General features: G+C 45.2%; 1 protein-coding gene across 10 annotated transcripts in view; it reads right to left on the bottom strand.

Moving 5' to 3' along the window:
• Positions 1-14,963, bottom strand: part of LPIN1 (lipin 1) — a 132,041-nt gene that overhangs the window by 39,719 nt on the left and 77,359 nt on the right. For 9 of the 10 annotated variants that reach the window (XM_038560802.1, XM_038560807.1, XM_038560803.1 and 6 more), the window contains 6 exons: positions 14,001-14,201; positions 12,966-13,061; positions 9,334-9,641; positions 6,913-7,038; positions 4,472-4,579; positions 1,054-1,183 (listed from right to left, as the gene is read on the bottom strand). In XM_038560802.1, coding sequence (XP_038416730.1) covers positions 1,054-1,183; positions 4,472-4,579; positions 6,913-7,038; positions 9,334-9,641; positions 12,966-13,061; positions 14,001-14,201 — 969 coding nt within the window. Of the gene's footprint in view, positions 1-1,053; positions 1,184-4,471; positions 4,580-6,912; positions 7,039-9,333; positions 9,642-12,965; positions 13,062-14,000; positions 14,202-14,963 lie in introns of those variants that run through there. The other variant, XM_038560805.1, reaches the window with a different exon arrangement.

Raw genomic sequence — 14,963 nt, 5'->3', positions numbered from 1 at the left:
AGAAACAGAAGCAGCTCAAGTAAGTGTCCATCCGTAGAACAGGAAGTATATTCACATGATGGGTAGTTCGCAGTGATGACAACAACTGAATTAGAGTTACATACGATACCATGATGAATGTCACCAAGCTAATCTCTGCTGTGAGCGGCAGGAGGGTCTTTATCCCTCTGGGGGGTCGTTTGAGCAGTAACTGCAAAGGGTGGGGCTTCCGAGTTGCTGGTTAGGTCCCACGTTTCCTTCTCCGTCTGGGTGCAGGTCCCATGGACACAGTCACAGTGTGAAAATTTACAGATCTGTACACTTACGATCTGTATGCATGTTATATTTCAATGAAGTTCCAATAAAGGCCCAAAATATGAGTGAAGAAGTACAGATCTGGGGGTTGGTTCACATGAGTGGGAAGTCAGCATTCCTGATTCTACTCCTCCAAGGAGTTCCCAGTTACGGAAGACAATTATCCAAACAAAAATCAAACTGCAATTTATGGGTTGGAGGGGAAGGGGGAAGGTATTCATGTCTGTGTCCAATCTCACAGCTTCTAGCACAAATGAAAACAACACTACAGCAGGTCTGTGGTTGGAAGCGTTTTGCCAGAAGAAGTGATGGGTTAGCACTTTCACGCCATTTCCGCAGCAGCAAACGACATGGATTTGTAAAGACGGTTGGCTGGGTCAGCACTACAGCCCATGGGCAGAGAAATCAGCGTTTTCCACGAAAGCCAAATATAACCCAGAAAAGGAAAGAACCCACAACTCTACCTCAACAGACCTTCCCTCCCAAGAGCTGCCCATCTGGATTCTTAGTAGGAAAGCTTTCAGCATTGACTCATTCATTCATTCATATTACAAATATTTGCCAGGGATACAAGAAGCTGTAGCATCTTCTAAAGGCCGTGCAATATTAAAAAATATTTTATAGTAATGTTTTTAAGATTCTTTTAAGACTGGAATATGAAACAAAATTTCTTGAAAGAAAACACTGCGCCCATTTCATGTTTTTAGAAACTTTCTTCAGTATATGGACAGAATTGGGGCGGGGGTGGGGGGAACTTACCTTTGCAGCTTGTGGCAATTCTCCCCAAAGCCAGAGCATTTCTAGGTTATTCTTCTGCATCGTCCTATCGGTGGCCTTACTGACCAATTCTGAATCACTCTTAGGTGTCGAAGGTCGAGAACCTGAAGGACTAAAGAAAACACAAACCCATGATTAAACAGGGAAGAGAAACTTTTTTAAGATGTTTTTTGGGTCCAGAATTCTATGGTTCAAACAGCCCAGAAAATGCACACAAGCTTCATGACATTCCCACCTGTGGCCACCAGGGGTCCACAGAACACACAGCCTGGATGGAAGGTGCTCCCAATTTGGGTAACCTAGCCCAACCTGCCCCCCAGTTCCAAGTAAAGATGAGAAGAAACAATTAGAAAGGAAAACCGAGGAAAGGAGTGAGGACAATAGGAAGGGAAAGAAGTCTCTTCTCATCTCAAAACCACCTGTCTTTCCCCACTTCTCACCCTGAGCTCACCTCTCCTGCGTTCTCAACTCCCAAACCAAGTCCATCAGCTCTCACCTGCAAAGGGGGTGCTGCTGATCTCAGACACGTACCCATTACATTCGATATCTAAAATATTTATGAATCCACACTGGCTTTGGAAACAGGAAAACCGCATCACATGCCAACTTTGCCACAAATGCCAGGTGCCAAGAATAAACTTGCTTAATGTGGCAGGAGCCTCTATGTTGAGACTTCATAAAATACTCTATCTTCCAGGAACACTTCAAAGACCCACCTGTGTGCTAAGGCCTGCTCTGTAACAACATATCACAAGGCTCAATTCTCGGGCCAGCTTTCAAGTGGTTGTAACTTGTGTTCCCAACATTTTCCATATTTCTATTCTGGCCTGAACAAAGCCTTCCCTCTGTTCAGCCAGAGTGACCAGCCAAGGGTAATCATCTTATCTACAAACTTCTCACAGTATCCTAAACAACATCTGGATAGGAAAATGTATCCATTTGATCACTCCCTGACTTCATCCTCCTACATCATGTCCCCCAGAGTAAGACAAAGGTGGTACATGAAGCAGGGGACAAAGATGCCATTTTCCTTTTGCGCCCTCTTTTACAGACCTTCCACTCTCCTGAGTCCCACTCACCATCGTGCTGGGCCGCATGGACCTGTCTGAGATAGACTTCAACTCCCACTGAGTATAGCTTCCTGTCAGGTCAAGGAGTGGTCATAGATGAAAGCTAATATGTATCAAACCAAGAGGGACCCTTAATGGTTAGTTTAGGTCCCAGATCTCTTCAGTTGGGCCATTTTAACACTCTCTCTCTCTCCTCCATTTCACACGGAGATGCTCAGAGGCTGGTTCACTGTCCATAGTGCCCAGTGCCCACCAAACCATCCCCATGGTATGTGGCTACGGTACGGCCCTCATGCTCTATTTCTCCATGTGTGGAGAGGAGGGCCCTAAGACAGCATATTGTGGGAGTATATACAACAGGACACCTCTCCCAACACACACACACACTCACACCCTCTTCTGCCCTATGGGAAGTGGTCCCACAGGAAGAAGACAGATAGCTCCATACATCTAGGTGATAGAGTGTTCATCACTGTCCAACCGTGCTCCCTCTAGTCCTCTAATTATGCTTTTCTCCCGAGAGTCATTGCTTTTCTGGCACTGGTTATCTACGATCCTATATTCACTATCACTGAAATGTGCAGAGAGGGTGTTGCAGCTACCACTGTACCTAAAACCATGACCTGAACCCATTTTTTCTCCAGAGTCATCACAGGAAAAGTCCACTGGAATCAGCTTCCTATCCTCAACAGCTTGCACCCAAATCTCAAATCACTTGTTTAAAAAGCTCCTATCATATTTTATTACATAAAATATCCTTTATATTTTGTGGAACAATAACTGTCTTACCCACTACACTAAATTAAGCAAAGCTCTTTAGACAAGAGTTTGCTCTGAGTAGGTGGTCAGCAAACTTTGTCTGTAAAAGGCCAGAGAGCGAGTACATCAAGCTTTGTGGATTATCCGATCTTTGTCTGAAGTGCACAACTCTGCCGTGGTAGCACAAAACTGGTCGTAGACGATATGTGAACAAACTGGCTGCACTCCCATAAAACTACAAGAACAGACAGTCGGTCGCAGTCGGCCCATCGACTGTAGTTTGCCAATCCTTGCTCTAGAAGGCAAATGCTGAACACAGTTCTCTGTGATGCCAACTCCAGAATCCCCGCTGTTCCGATCCTCTGATAAACACCCTAAGCCATAGGCTTCCAGAAGTTTTCAGGTCTGCAAATGCCTTCACAGAGAAACAAGCCCTGTGTGGAAATCAGAAGCTTGGAGTCCCACCTCTCACACCCGATATGCCACCACAATACGTGGTGGCACGTTGGCAACACCAGCCTTTGTCAAAGGATTCCGTACACAAATACATGCACAGGTTCCGTGGAATTCAGATTGACAGAAGGTGAATCGGGGAAAAGACTCCCACCGCTGGGAATGATTCATAAGAAAGATGGTGGTACCAGATTTTCCCGTTATCAAATATTAGACTTTTAAGGTAAAGGGTTGTTCAAAAAAGTAAGCTTACAAGGTCCATGATTGATTTTCATTAATAGTGCATTTACTAACCACATAATAGCTTTCAGGATTTTGCCAGGCCTGGTTAGGCAAGTTAGTTTTAACCATTTAGGACTCAGTTTACCCCCTTTCAAAATGGCCTTTACACTGCCCATGCAACCTCCAGATGAAGCACATCCTGAGACTTGATTCTTTCATCAAAAAGAAAACCAGTTTCCCAAGTAGAAATCAATCAGAGGTTCATTTGTTAACGTCCATGTGAGTCCATCATGTAGCTTGGAGTGTGGACAACACGGAGGAAATGGAGGCAGGAATCTCAGACCACAGCAACTGATGAAAATACAAACCTATGATCCTACACCTTAAGATCCACCCCATGCTACGCTCCAAAATCCCATTCTAGAAATGCTGTGAAAACAGGATTCTATTATTCAGTCTAATGAGCTACTTAAAGACTTATAATAACTCCCCTTATACAAAAGATCTTATAAACTTACTTGTTGAACAACCTTAGACAGAAAGCAAAGATCATATTACCAATTTTCACGTCATTATTCTGTGTTGCAAAGCACTCCACAAAATTAGGAAAAACTATATACTTAGCCATAATTCCCAGAGAATCAAATTTAGTAGTGAAAAAAATTTAATCATCTACAAATGCTTAAAATCAAAGGAAAATAATCATCACTAGGTATTTCCTCTATGAGTAATTTGGTTAGTCAAGTAGATTTATAAGATTTAAACCAAAAGTTTCGCTTCTACAGTCTCTATGTGTTTCCGGCATAAGTAATTTGGTCAATGGTTAACAGACTGGTAAGGGTTAGATCACAATTTTTATTATCCAAGATCCCAAGTGGGGAAAAGAGCCCCTCTACCTTTCTGAAGCATGGAAGTATGAAGGCTGTGGAGGGCAAGAGCTAGAAAGGCCTCCCTCGGCCGCAACTGCCAGGTGGGGGGCAGTCCTTTGGCAATCTATCGGGCTACTGGATACCACGTGATATACATTAAAAGAAAGAAAAAATCATAAGTCAATTAAATTAAGTTTCATATAAATTCTTTTGACTACTCTCCACAATAATATTTGTTAGAAAATGAACATACTTAGGCCTCTGACAACAGCAGAATGCTATCTGTTGAAATCACTATGAAATCAACACAAATTTTTTGAACCCCCAAAACAAGTGGAAACTGTCAAAAAGAATCATTTCATTTTCGAATTCATCCATATGCCCATAAAAGATTGTTGTTCTCTGGTCAGAATTTAGTGCTTAATCAAACAACGTAGTCCAAAGAGCTGGTAATTTCTGCTGCCAGTTGTCTCTTTAAAGAAAACATGTCATTCCAAGTATGGAAATGTATCTGTGCTAACTTGTAATTGCATTTGACAGCAGTCAGACTCACACGATCTGACACAGTCGCTATCCTGGATTCATAGAGCAGGAAAGACAGAGGGACACATCAGGGTTGTGTTTCCAACATTTATTTTAAGCTCTTAAAATTATGGGCAGCCCAGGTGGCTCAGTGGTTTAGTGCTGCCTTCAGCCCAGGGCGTGATCCTGGAGACCTGGGATCAAGTCCCACATTGGGCTCCCGGTGCATGGAGCCTGCTTCTCCCTCTGCCTGTGTCTCTGCCTCTCTCTCTCTCTCTCTGTGTCTCTCATGAAAAAAAATAAAATCTTTTTAAAAATTAATAAATAAATAAACTCTTAAAATTAATATAGAAGTGTTTGAGCAGATTTTTCAACCAATTAGTGGTTTCATTCCACATAATCTCCTTCCTAAGGTACCATCCTTTTCCCTCCTTAGGGTTCATTGCTACACATGTGGGAGGTTCCAGAAAGGTCTAACATCTGCACTGTCCCTTATGACAGCCACCAGCTGCATGTGGCTATTGAAATGTGACGTGTCCAAACTGAGGTGGTCCTTACGCGTGAGCTACACGGTGAACTCAAAGACTTAGTGCGGAAACAAGAATGTGAAATGTCTCATGAATAACTTTTTGAAAACGAATTAGCTTGGTAATATTCTGGATATGCTGGGCCAGAGGAAACAGATCATCAAAATCAACTTTTTCAGTTTCTTCTCACTTTCTAAGGATGACTGCTTGAAAACTGTACATGTCCTATGTAGCTAGCATTCTGTTTCTGTTGCACGAGGCTGGCCTACAGACCGACCCCCCCGAGGACACCTCCAGGCCCCAGCCCCGACCCTGGTGCACTGACACTCGCTGTCCCGGTCCTGGCTGGACAAGGCATGGGACAGATCTGGTTCTCTGACTCAGGACTCCAGCACACGCTGCTCACTGTGCTGTCCTGTTGGCGAGATCACTTGGAACTAGGAGTGATGTTTGGATGACTCTGGCTTTAGGCAGGGAGCCTTTGCAGCAGGGGTTCTTACACTTCCACTGAAAACCATAAGTCCATCTAACACATGAGGAACAAGAATAATCCAAGAATGTCCCTGTCACTAAGACTGGTGTTTCTCAATCCCTTTTCATGGTTAGTGCACCCCAGGACAGTGGAGGCATTCCCCCCTCCAACAGTGGCCCTCGCTCCACCATGGAATTTTATCACCACGGATGGACTGTGAATGTGCTCACCATGCTTGGAGGCCCTGTGGAGGCCGCAAACCATTATAATATCTAAGAATTCTCTGCTGCCCAAGAACCAGGTTTTGTCCCAATGGGGGTGATACTGTCCTTGCTGAGAACATTTGGGTTACATCTGTCCCTTCCCCAGTTCTTCTGAAAAGTACTTGGAAGGGCTCATGTACTCTCAGGCTCTCAGGGGTCTCATTGTCTAAAAGTCTCTGGGGTCTTCAGGACGGCAACCCACACACTGAGCAGGTCTGGGTCTCCCAAGTTTATACAGTTCTTTTTGGGGAAATAAACATTCTGGCATTCAGCAGAAGGGATTGAGCATGAGGAGAGGCCTCATTCTGACAAGCCCGAACCACCTTAGTGGCTCCTGAAAGAACGGCTGCACTCCCGAATCCGACTTGAGGGCTAAGTGTCAAGAAAGGCCCCACCACCTGTTTCCTCCTATTGACAACCAGCACTGAGTGACTTAACTGGTTTTTCTTCCACTGTTACCTGTGGGGAGCTAAGAGCTATGTTTCCAGTTTGCATATGATTTCAGACAGAAGTCTACGGTCTGCACATGTTCTTTGTCAATCCTGATCTGTACCTCTGACTCTAAACTGCATTTTTTCACTTTTTACTTATATTTCATGATTTTGTTAGACACGCTTCATACAATTGACTTTAAACCCTCTGGACCGGGGTAGGCGAACGCACACACCTCCCCCAGCAGCTTACCTTGCGCTGGGTGACCACTCTCTATCAGAATTAGGGTATGATGCCGACTGAGGATAAGTCATGATGGGGGAAGGGCTTTCCTTAGAAACATCTTCTTGGAATACAGGTATATCGTTAGGAAGATTTCTGGAGGGGAAAAAAAAAAAGACCAAAGTCAAAGCCTTATTAGTGATTATTAGTGACAGATTCATAATACAGATTCATAATAAAGGCAAGTCTCCCTTTTATCTTATCTCAGTTCTTTTATCTTATCTCAGTTCTTTGTTATATGAACATGATCTCTTTCTGACCCACTCAGGCAAATTCCGGGCAGCGGAGAGGGAAAAAAGTGAGAAACAGACACACATAAATGTGCTCATGCTTTGGCTGGATTATAAACACAAAATCACTGTATTCAAGCATCTAGACTGACACACAGTGCATAATGGTGATCCTGCTTGTTATTTATTTACACTGTTGCCTCTGAAACCGGACCCAGGAGGTTGTAAAAGCCTTGCTGTGCACGGGTGGAGCTGCCAAGTAACCAAATGACCACACACAGATGATGCTTCATCTAGAAAAATAAATAATCTATATAAACCAAATGAGGGGCACCTGGGTGGCTCAGGGATTGAGTATCTGGCCCAGGGCATGATCCCAGGGTCCTGGGATCGAGTCCCCCATCAGGCTCCTCACAGGGAGCCTGCTTCTCCCTCTGCCTGTGTCTCTGCCTCTCTCTCTGGGTCTCTCATGAATAAATAAGTAAAATCCTTAACAAATTTTTTTAATTAAAAAAAGAAAGAAAGAAACCAAATGAATCTTATAATTACGAAATGATTGCAAATCGACCTTGTTTTCAGGTAGAATGCATTCATTGAAAAAAATCATGATCCACTCTTCCAGTCACACAGAGGCCATCTGTGTGTACCTGTGATGTTCCCTGAAATATCTATCACTAAGTTCTGGAATTAAAAGCCAGGCAGGGATGGCAACTATAATAAGCCCAAATACCAGTTTGTGAGCCTACAGCAGACTAGAGGCTATAGTTAGGAAAAGTGACATTGCCAATTCGACTGTATTTTTAGCTAGGGGAAGAAAAAAATCCTATTTTGAATAATGAAGCAGAGGGTTACTCCTGATGCTCCTTATCCCTTCTTTATGTTAACAAGGCACAAAAATAATCAGCAAAAATTAAACTGAATTTGAGGGGCACCTGGGTGGCTCAGTTGATTGAGCATCCTCTTGATTTCGGCTCAGGTCGTGATCTCAGGGGTCATGACATTGAACCCCATGTTGGGCTCTGCTCTCAGCAGAATCTACTTAAAATTCTCTCTCCCTCTCCCTCTGTCCTACCACCCTCCTCTCTCTAAAAAAGAAAAAATACATACATATATATATATGTACATATATATATACTGAATTACATGAAGATCTGAAACATCAAGTATACTTTACAAATGAGATTCATCTTTTAAAACTGGCCATTTTCACTAAAATAGTAATGCACAGAAAGAGAATTTCACCACCCTATTAAAAGCAAAGAAAAGTTATGCAACAGGGCAGCCCGGGTGGCTCAGCGGTTTAGCGCTGCCTTTGGCCCAGGGCCTGATCCTGGAGACCCGGGATCAAGTCCTGCATCGGGCTCCCTGCAGGCAGCCTACTTCTCCCTCTGCCTGTGTCTCTGCCTCTCTCTCTGTGTCTCTCATGAATAAATAAAATCTTAAAAAAAAAAAAAAAGAAAGAAAGAAAAGTTAAGCAAGACAACCATGAAACCTCAAGCCTAATCAAAGCTATAAAGGAAAAGCCTGCCTGGAAAGAAAACTGGTTGACATCTACTTGTGACCTGAAGTCTATCACAGATCAGTTCCCAGCTACGCATCAGCCCACTGGCAGGCATACAGCTGGGGCCCAGATAAGAGCAAGCCCGCTCTAGAACACTGGTTTTGTGCATGAAGTATTAATTTGCTCACTTCCCTGCCCCTCTTGGTTCTGTCCTGGATGCTGAAGTGGCCAGACAAGGAGGTCAGGTACTACCAACTGCCTTGTAGTTGTAAGCAACCTCAAATCTTTATGCTACTTTACCCTTAGGTCCACGGAGTTCTAAAACTCAGCGTAAATGCATTAACATAACAATAAGGAATGCTGGGGCGCCTGGGTGTTAAAGTGGCTGCCATCTGCTCAGGCCCTGATCCTGGGTTCCTGGGATCCAGCCCTGCATCAGGCTCCTTGCTCAGCAAAGTCTGCTTCTCTTTCTCCTTCTGCTTCCTCCCCTCTGCTCATGCTTGCTCTCTTTTTCTCTCTCAAATAAATAAAAATCTTAAAAGATTTAAAAGAAAAAAGATGATGAAGGAATATTGGGAGAAAAAAAGAGTTTGTTAGAATCGTCTCAAAGAATGAAGGCGCCCGACCCTGACGCAGGTCCTGCCTTTCGTGCACATTTACCTACTGCTGTCCAGCGGGTCAGCCTGGTCGTCGGAGCTCATCTCTATGGGAAACATGTCCTCATCCTCAGACGTGTTTGTGTTGTCATCTCTCTTCAGGGTGTCCAGCTGAGACTTTCTCCTCCTTTTCCTTCTCTTCTTTACTAAAGAGCCGCTCGAAGGGGCCTCACTGGGAGGCAGGGCCTGGGCTGACGTGTTGGGGTCCAGGCTTCTGATCCTATCTACAGGACTCCTTTTCAGCTGGCACTCCATGCGCGAGGCTCCCTCCGACAGGATCGGGGAGGTGGCCAGGTACATGGGGATCACTTCCTAAAGGGCAGAAAATATTTTTTCAATAGTCTCGTTAATCTGGGTTGAAGGAACAGGGTGGTGCCACAGGCAGCCAGGGTTCCTTTAGGAGCCTGAACACCCTCAGGGAGGGCCACACAGGGGAGGGTACCAAGGGTCACAGCCACTGCGGAGGGACATACAGCCACCAGGTCTGACAGCTGACCACAGTGTCAACAATGAACTCAATGCCATTTTATACTGAATCCTGCATTTTTGTAATTGTAACAAAGCAAGGTAATCTGTGATTTCGGGCCATCCAAAGTCAACTGTGCTTGAAATATCCAAAGCAAAGAGGGAAAAATGAGCTTTGAGGCATTACATTAACTGGAAACTGAACTCAGTTTTGCATTTCAGTGTGGAGGGGAATGTGTGTCAGGGAGGGGGGTATGTGCATGCGTGTGTGTGTGTGTGTGTGTGCATGTGCTTGTGCATAAAAGAAAGAGAATGAGTATGCATTTTTTAATGTGCACTGAATTAAGATGATAGCAATTAAAAGAAAATACAGCTGACAGCACCCCATCCCAAATGCTTGCCTACACCAGAGCACATCCAGGTCTATGGCCACTAATTAAGTAGATACTGACTCTCTTCTTACCAACAAAAGGAAAAAAAACATATAACTTGTCAAATTTAAGTTTGTTTAATAATGATTGGCCAGATTTTAAAAAACTATAACAATCACTTTCTCAACGACTTATTTATTACGAGACACTTGGTAACAAGAAGTAAAGAATATACATTAAAGAGAAGAGAGAAAGAGAACCCCCACCCCCCTCCGAGCCATGACAGTGGCTTAGAGCACACCCAATGCACTGCAGGTATAAAATCAACACCTGAGAGACCAAGCCTTAGGCGGGGAGGTGCGAGGTCATCTCGCCCAGCTGCTCAGTGGATCAAACAAAGAAAAGCAGACAGTGCTGCCTTGGGGTCAAGAGCAAAGAAGTGTCCACGGACCAGACAGGGAAGGGGCAGACATCCACAAGAAGAGGGAGACTGCATCCCAGGGCAATCTGGTGATGAGGGAAAGAGGCTTCCCTGACTTCCAGCAGCCTTCTGGGGTAGCGAGGGGCAACCGTAAGGGGAAGAACATATTCTGGCCCCCGAAGCCCCATCCCGCCCACAGGCCAGCAGGACAGGCCCCCTGCCCTGCAGCTTCCATGGCGACCTTGCCCAAAACGCTTCTTCAACTCTCACTGCGTAAAACCTGTCCAAAACTAAGTGACAATAGCAATTTAAAATGCAGGTATCCATTTGAGATGGAAAGAATTAATAATTACAAATTAACAATTCTCAGAGCCTTCCCTTTGAACAGAGAGATAAAGGGTAGATGAGCAGGGACCCCCAGTGGCCACGGGGTAATTACATTAGATGGAGGGCACAGGATGAGGACTCTGGTCCCCCTATAAAGTCATACCTCTGGGGAGACCAAAAGTTAGAAGAACCTGGGACGGTTTCATTCTGAATCTGAAACTACAGGTGTTCATTTTAGAGCCTAGGGCTATTTAGAGCTATTCCTTTCGAATCAGGCTATCTTCCCATAAAGAAACTAGCCTAAGTGGATCACACCATAGGATCCCTTCCAGGTGACTTTCTCAAAGAAAGAAAGAGTTTAATTTTAAAAAGACAGAGAGAGAGAGAGAGAGAGAGAGAGAGAGAGAGAGAGGTTTGTCTTAGAAGAAAACATAGTGATAAATCTTCATGACCTTGGATTTGGCAAAGGATTCTTAGATACGACGCCAAAAGTAGGAGCAACAAAAGAAAAAAAGAGCAGATAAACTGGGCTTCATCAAAATGTAAAAGTTTTGTGCTTTAAAGGACACCATGAGGAAAGTGAAGAGATAATCATAACAAACTCTTAACTCAATAATAAAAAGACAAAAGCCCAATTACAAAAAGATCTGAACATTTTTCTAAAGAATACATACAAATGGCCAGTAAGCACATGAAAAGCTGCTCAACATCATTAGTCTCCAGGGAGAGGCAAATCAATACCAGCATCACTTCACACCCACTAGGACAGCCAGAATCGCAGTCCCATGGCAGGTGCTGATGAGGATGTGGACAGATCGGAACTCTCACGCAGTGCTGGTGGGAACGTGAAATGGTGTGGCGGCTCAGGACAACAGCCTGCCAGTTCCTCAAACACTGAGCACAGAGTTACCATATGACACAGCAGTTCTGCTCCTAGGTGCATACCCAAGGGAAATTAAAACACATGTCCACACGAAAACTCATACATGAATAAACGTTCACAGCGACACTATGCATAATAGCCAAAAGGTAGACACAACCAGATGTCCATGAACCCATGAAAGGATGAACATGGGCGGAGTACAGAGAGAGTGGACTATTATTTAGCCCTACGAGGGAATGAGGTACTGACCCAGGCTACGGTATGGATGAGCCCTGAACATGCTGTGTGAAGTGAAAGAAGCCAGGCATTAAGAGACAACAGACGTAGGATTGTATTTGCATGAAAGTTCAGTGTAGGGACATCTAGAGAAAGAGAAAGTAGAAGAGTAGTTGCTTAGGACTCAGGAAGGTGACAGAGTGGGGGATGGGGGATAGGTAAGTGATAGTTAAAGGCACAAGGTTTCTTTCTGGGGTGATGAAAACGTCCTAAAATTGACTATGGTGACATATCTTAGGACAACACTGAAAACCACCGAATTGTATACTTGACACAGATAAATTGTAAGGTACATAAACTATATCTTAATAGAGCTGTTAAAATTTTTTTAAACAGGGGCACCGGGTGGTTCACTGGTTGAGCATCTGCCTTTGGCTCAGACTGTGATCTCGGGGTCCTGGGAATCCAGTCCTGCATCAGGCTTCCCGCAAGGAACCTGCTTCTCCCTCTGCCTGTGTCTCTGCCTCTCTGTGTGTCTCATGAATCAATAAATGAAATCTTAAAAAATATATTTTTTGACAATAAAAAATTAAAGTGACTTGGCCACTCACTAAATAAAAATTAGAATATTCAGCCCTGAGATTCAGCACACCAGTATATCCTGTATGCTTTGGACAACAGCTCGGATGTGATTCGGTTACTGTCCCCTTGGAAACAGTGAGCACGCGGAAGCAGGCCAGGACTGCTGAGTCTTGTGTGGACACAGCACACACCCACCGGGGCTGGCTCAACAATCCCTGGTACAGGTAAACAGCCACTCTTCTCTGCTGCGATGGTCTACACCGCCCCGCACCAGCATTACTTCTCCACACAAACTTCCGCTGGGTCCTCTAGATAAGCATTGCTCAAAATTCAAAACTAGGAAGTAACCCTGACCGCCCAGCCTTCCTTACCTGATCATTATCAGTCTCTTGAACAAAAAATGCTTCTCCATTATCTCCCAATTTCATGTGCAGATCCACTGATTCTCCGTTGATTTCTATGTCAACCTGAAGGAAAAACACATTTGGCTAAAGCAGGAAACCTCGCGGGAGATGCCGTGTCTCGACATAAGCATCTTTTAATCACACACGTGATTATGATCTCATAATTCCAATCAATCCATGGGAATCAATCAACCCATTGGAAATGGAGTCTATTTGCCCTCACCGCCCCCCGACCTTGAGCCTGGGAAGGCTTGTGATTGCCCCAGCAAGCAGAGCACTACCAGAGTGGCTCTATGGAACTTCCGAGGCCAGGTCAGAAGAAGGCAGGGTCCCCCTGGCTCCTTTCCTCTTTAGATGATCGCCTGTATCCAGCTGCCATGTTGTGTGGCCACCCAGGCCACATGGAGAGGTCACCTGGGGGCGTCCTGGCCAACAGCCCCAGCTGAGAGCCCAGCCAGGAGCCCCCAGCCATGTGAGTCAGCACATCTGTAGAGACGATCTTCCAGCTGAGGCAAGGAATTACTATCCCTGCTGCACTTGGTCTGAATCTCTGACTCACACAACCCCATGAGCTTAATAAGTAGTTGACTTTTACCCACCATTTGTTTTGGAATAAGTTAACACAATTCGAGTTAGAACCTGTCAATTCAGTGAGCGGCCCTTTCCAGGGTGAAGCCACAACTCCAGAGACCTAAAGCTCTATCTAAAGACAGAGACACAGGGGACACCTGGGTGGCTCAGCCAGCTAAGCATCTGCCTTTGGCTCAGGTCCTGATCCCAGGGTCGTGGGATCAGGCCCCACCTCAGGCTCCCTGCTCAGCAGGGAGAGCCTGCTTCTCCCTCTCCCTCTCCCTCTGCCCTTCCCCCTGCTCATGCTCACTTACTTGCTTGTTCTCTTTCTCTTTATCTCAAATAAATAAATAAAATCTTTGAAGACAGAAACAGGATGATTTTCTCTAAAAAGAGAACCTGCCCCCAGGTCACCGGGTCCTTTGTTCTTACCACTTTCTCTCGGGAACGCAGGACCCCCATCTTCCCAAAGCGTACGTGGAAAGGAGAGCATTGGAGGCTCCCGTTGGGCTGGCGAACAACAATGATATCGATACATCCAGACAGGGTGGCAGGGTTCAACCCCTTGTAGAGTTCCTTCACGGTGACAAAGACCTGGCCGGCCAACTGCCCGACGTAATTCATGGTTTGAGTCTAGGAAACAGAGACAGACCCAGGAACGATTAATTCAGAGAAGGCCATCTATCTGGGGCCGGTCCAAATGCACTCATCATGGTTACACTAGCTCGACTTGCACACCCTATTGAAATCGTTTTGTTCCACTGGAATGGGCTCCAAGACACCCACCCCTGCCCGTCCACCCCCACCCCAGCCAGCAAGCCCACAAACCCCAGGAAGTCCCATCTCAGTGAGCACCCGGCTCTGCCCGCTGGGTCCACGGCACTCAGCAGCTTTTGCCATCCGGGCCCTGCTCTGCCATTACAGGCAGTTTTACAACAAAATCTTAAGACTCTTGAGAAAAGAGACTGTATTTTATATCTCTTACTATCTAGCCACCCCCCCCCCCCCGTGCCAAATAGAGTAGGTGGTTCAATAATATTAATTGAAAAAAACGACCATTTTTTAACTTGAAAAGGAAAATAAATGACTTATTTTGAACAATTTCCATCCTGGTCTCTGTCTGCCTACGTGGTTCTGCCCCACGGTGGCGGCAGGCGACACACAGGCCCCGCTCGGGGTTGTCAGCTAATCGGCTGAAGGCCAGTCAGCAGACATCCGGGCGTCTACTCTACAAGGGCCTGGTGTGGGGACACAGAGATAAAAAAGACAAAGTCCTGATGCCCCGAAGGGACCCACAGGCTCACAAAGGAGACAAAAGTAAAACACAAGGAATGAGCATCTCTATGTCAGCGTTGCTACGTGTGTTTTAAGTAGACAGGAAGGGCCACAGCCGAG

The sequence above is a fragment of the Canis lupus genome, chromosome 17 (genome assembly GCF_011100685.1).
Source record: "Canis lupus familiaris isolate Mischka breed German Shepherd chromosome 17, alternate assembly UU_Cfam_GSD_1.0, whole genome shotgun sequence".
NCBI classification, from domain to species: domain Eukaryota; kingdom Metazoa; phylum Chordata; class Mammalia; order Carnivora; family Canidae; genus Canis; species Canis lupus.
This window is presented reverse-complemented; position numbering and strand designations above follow the sequence as displayed.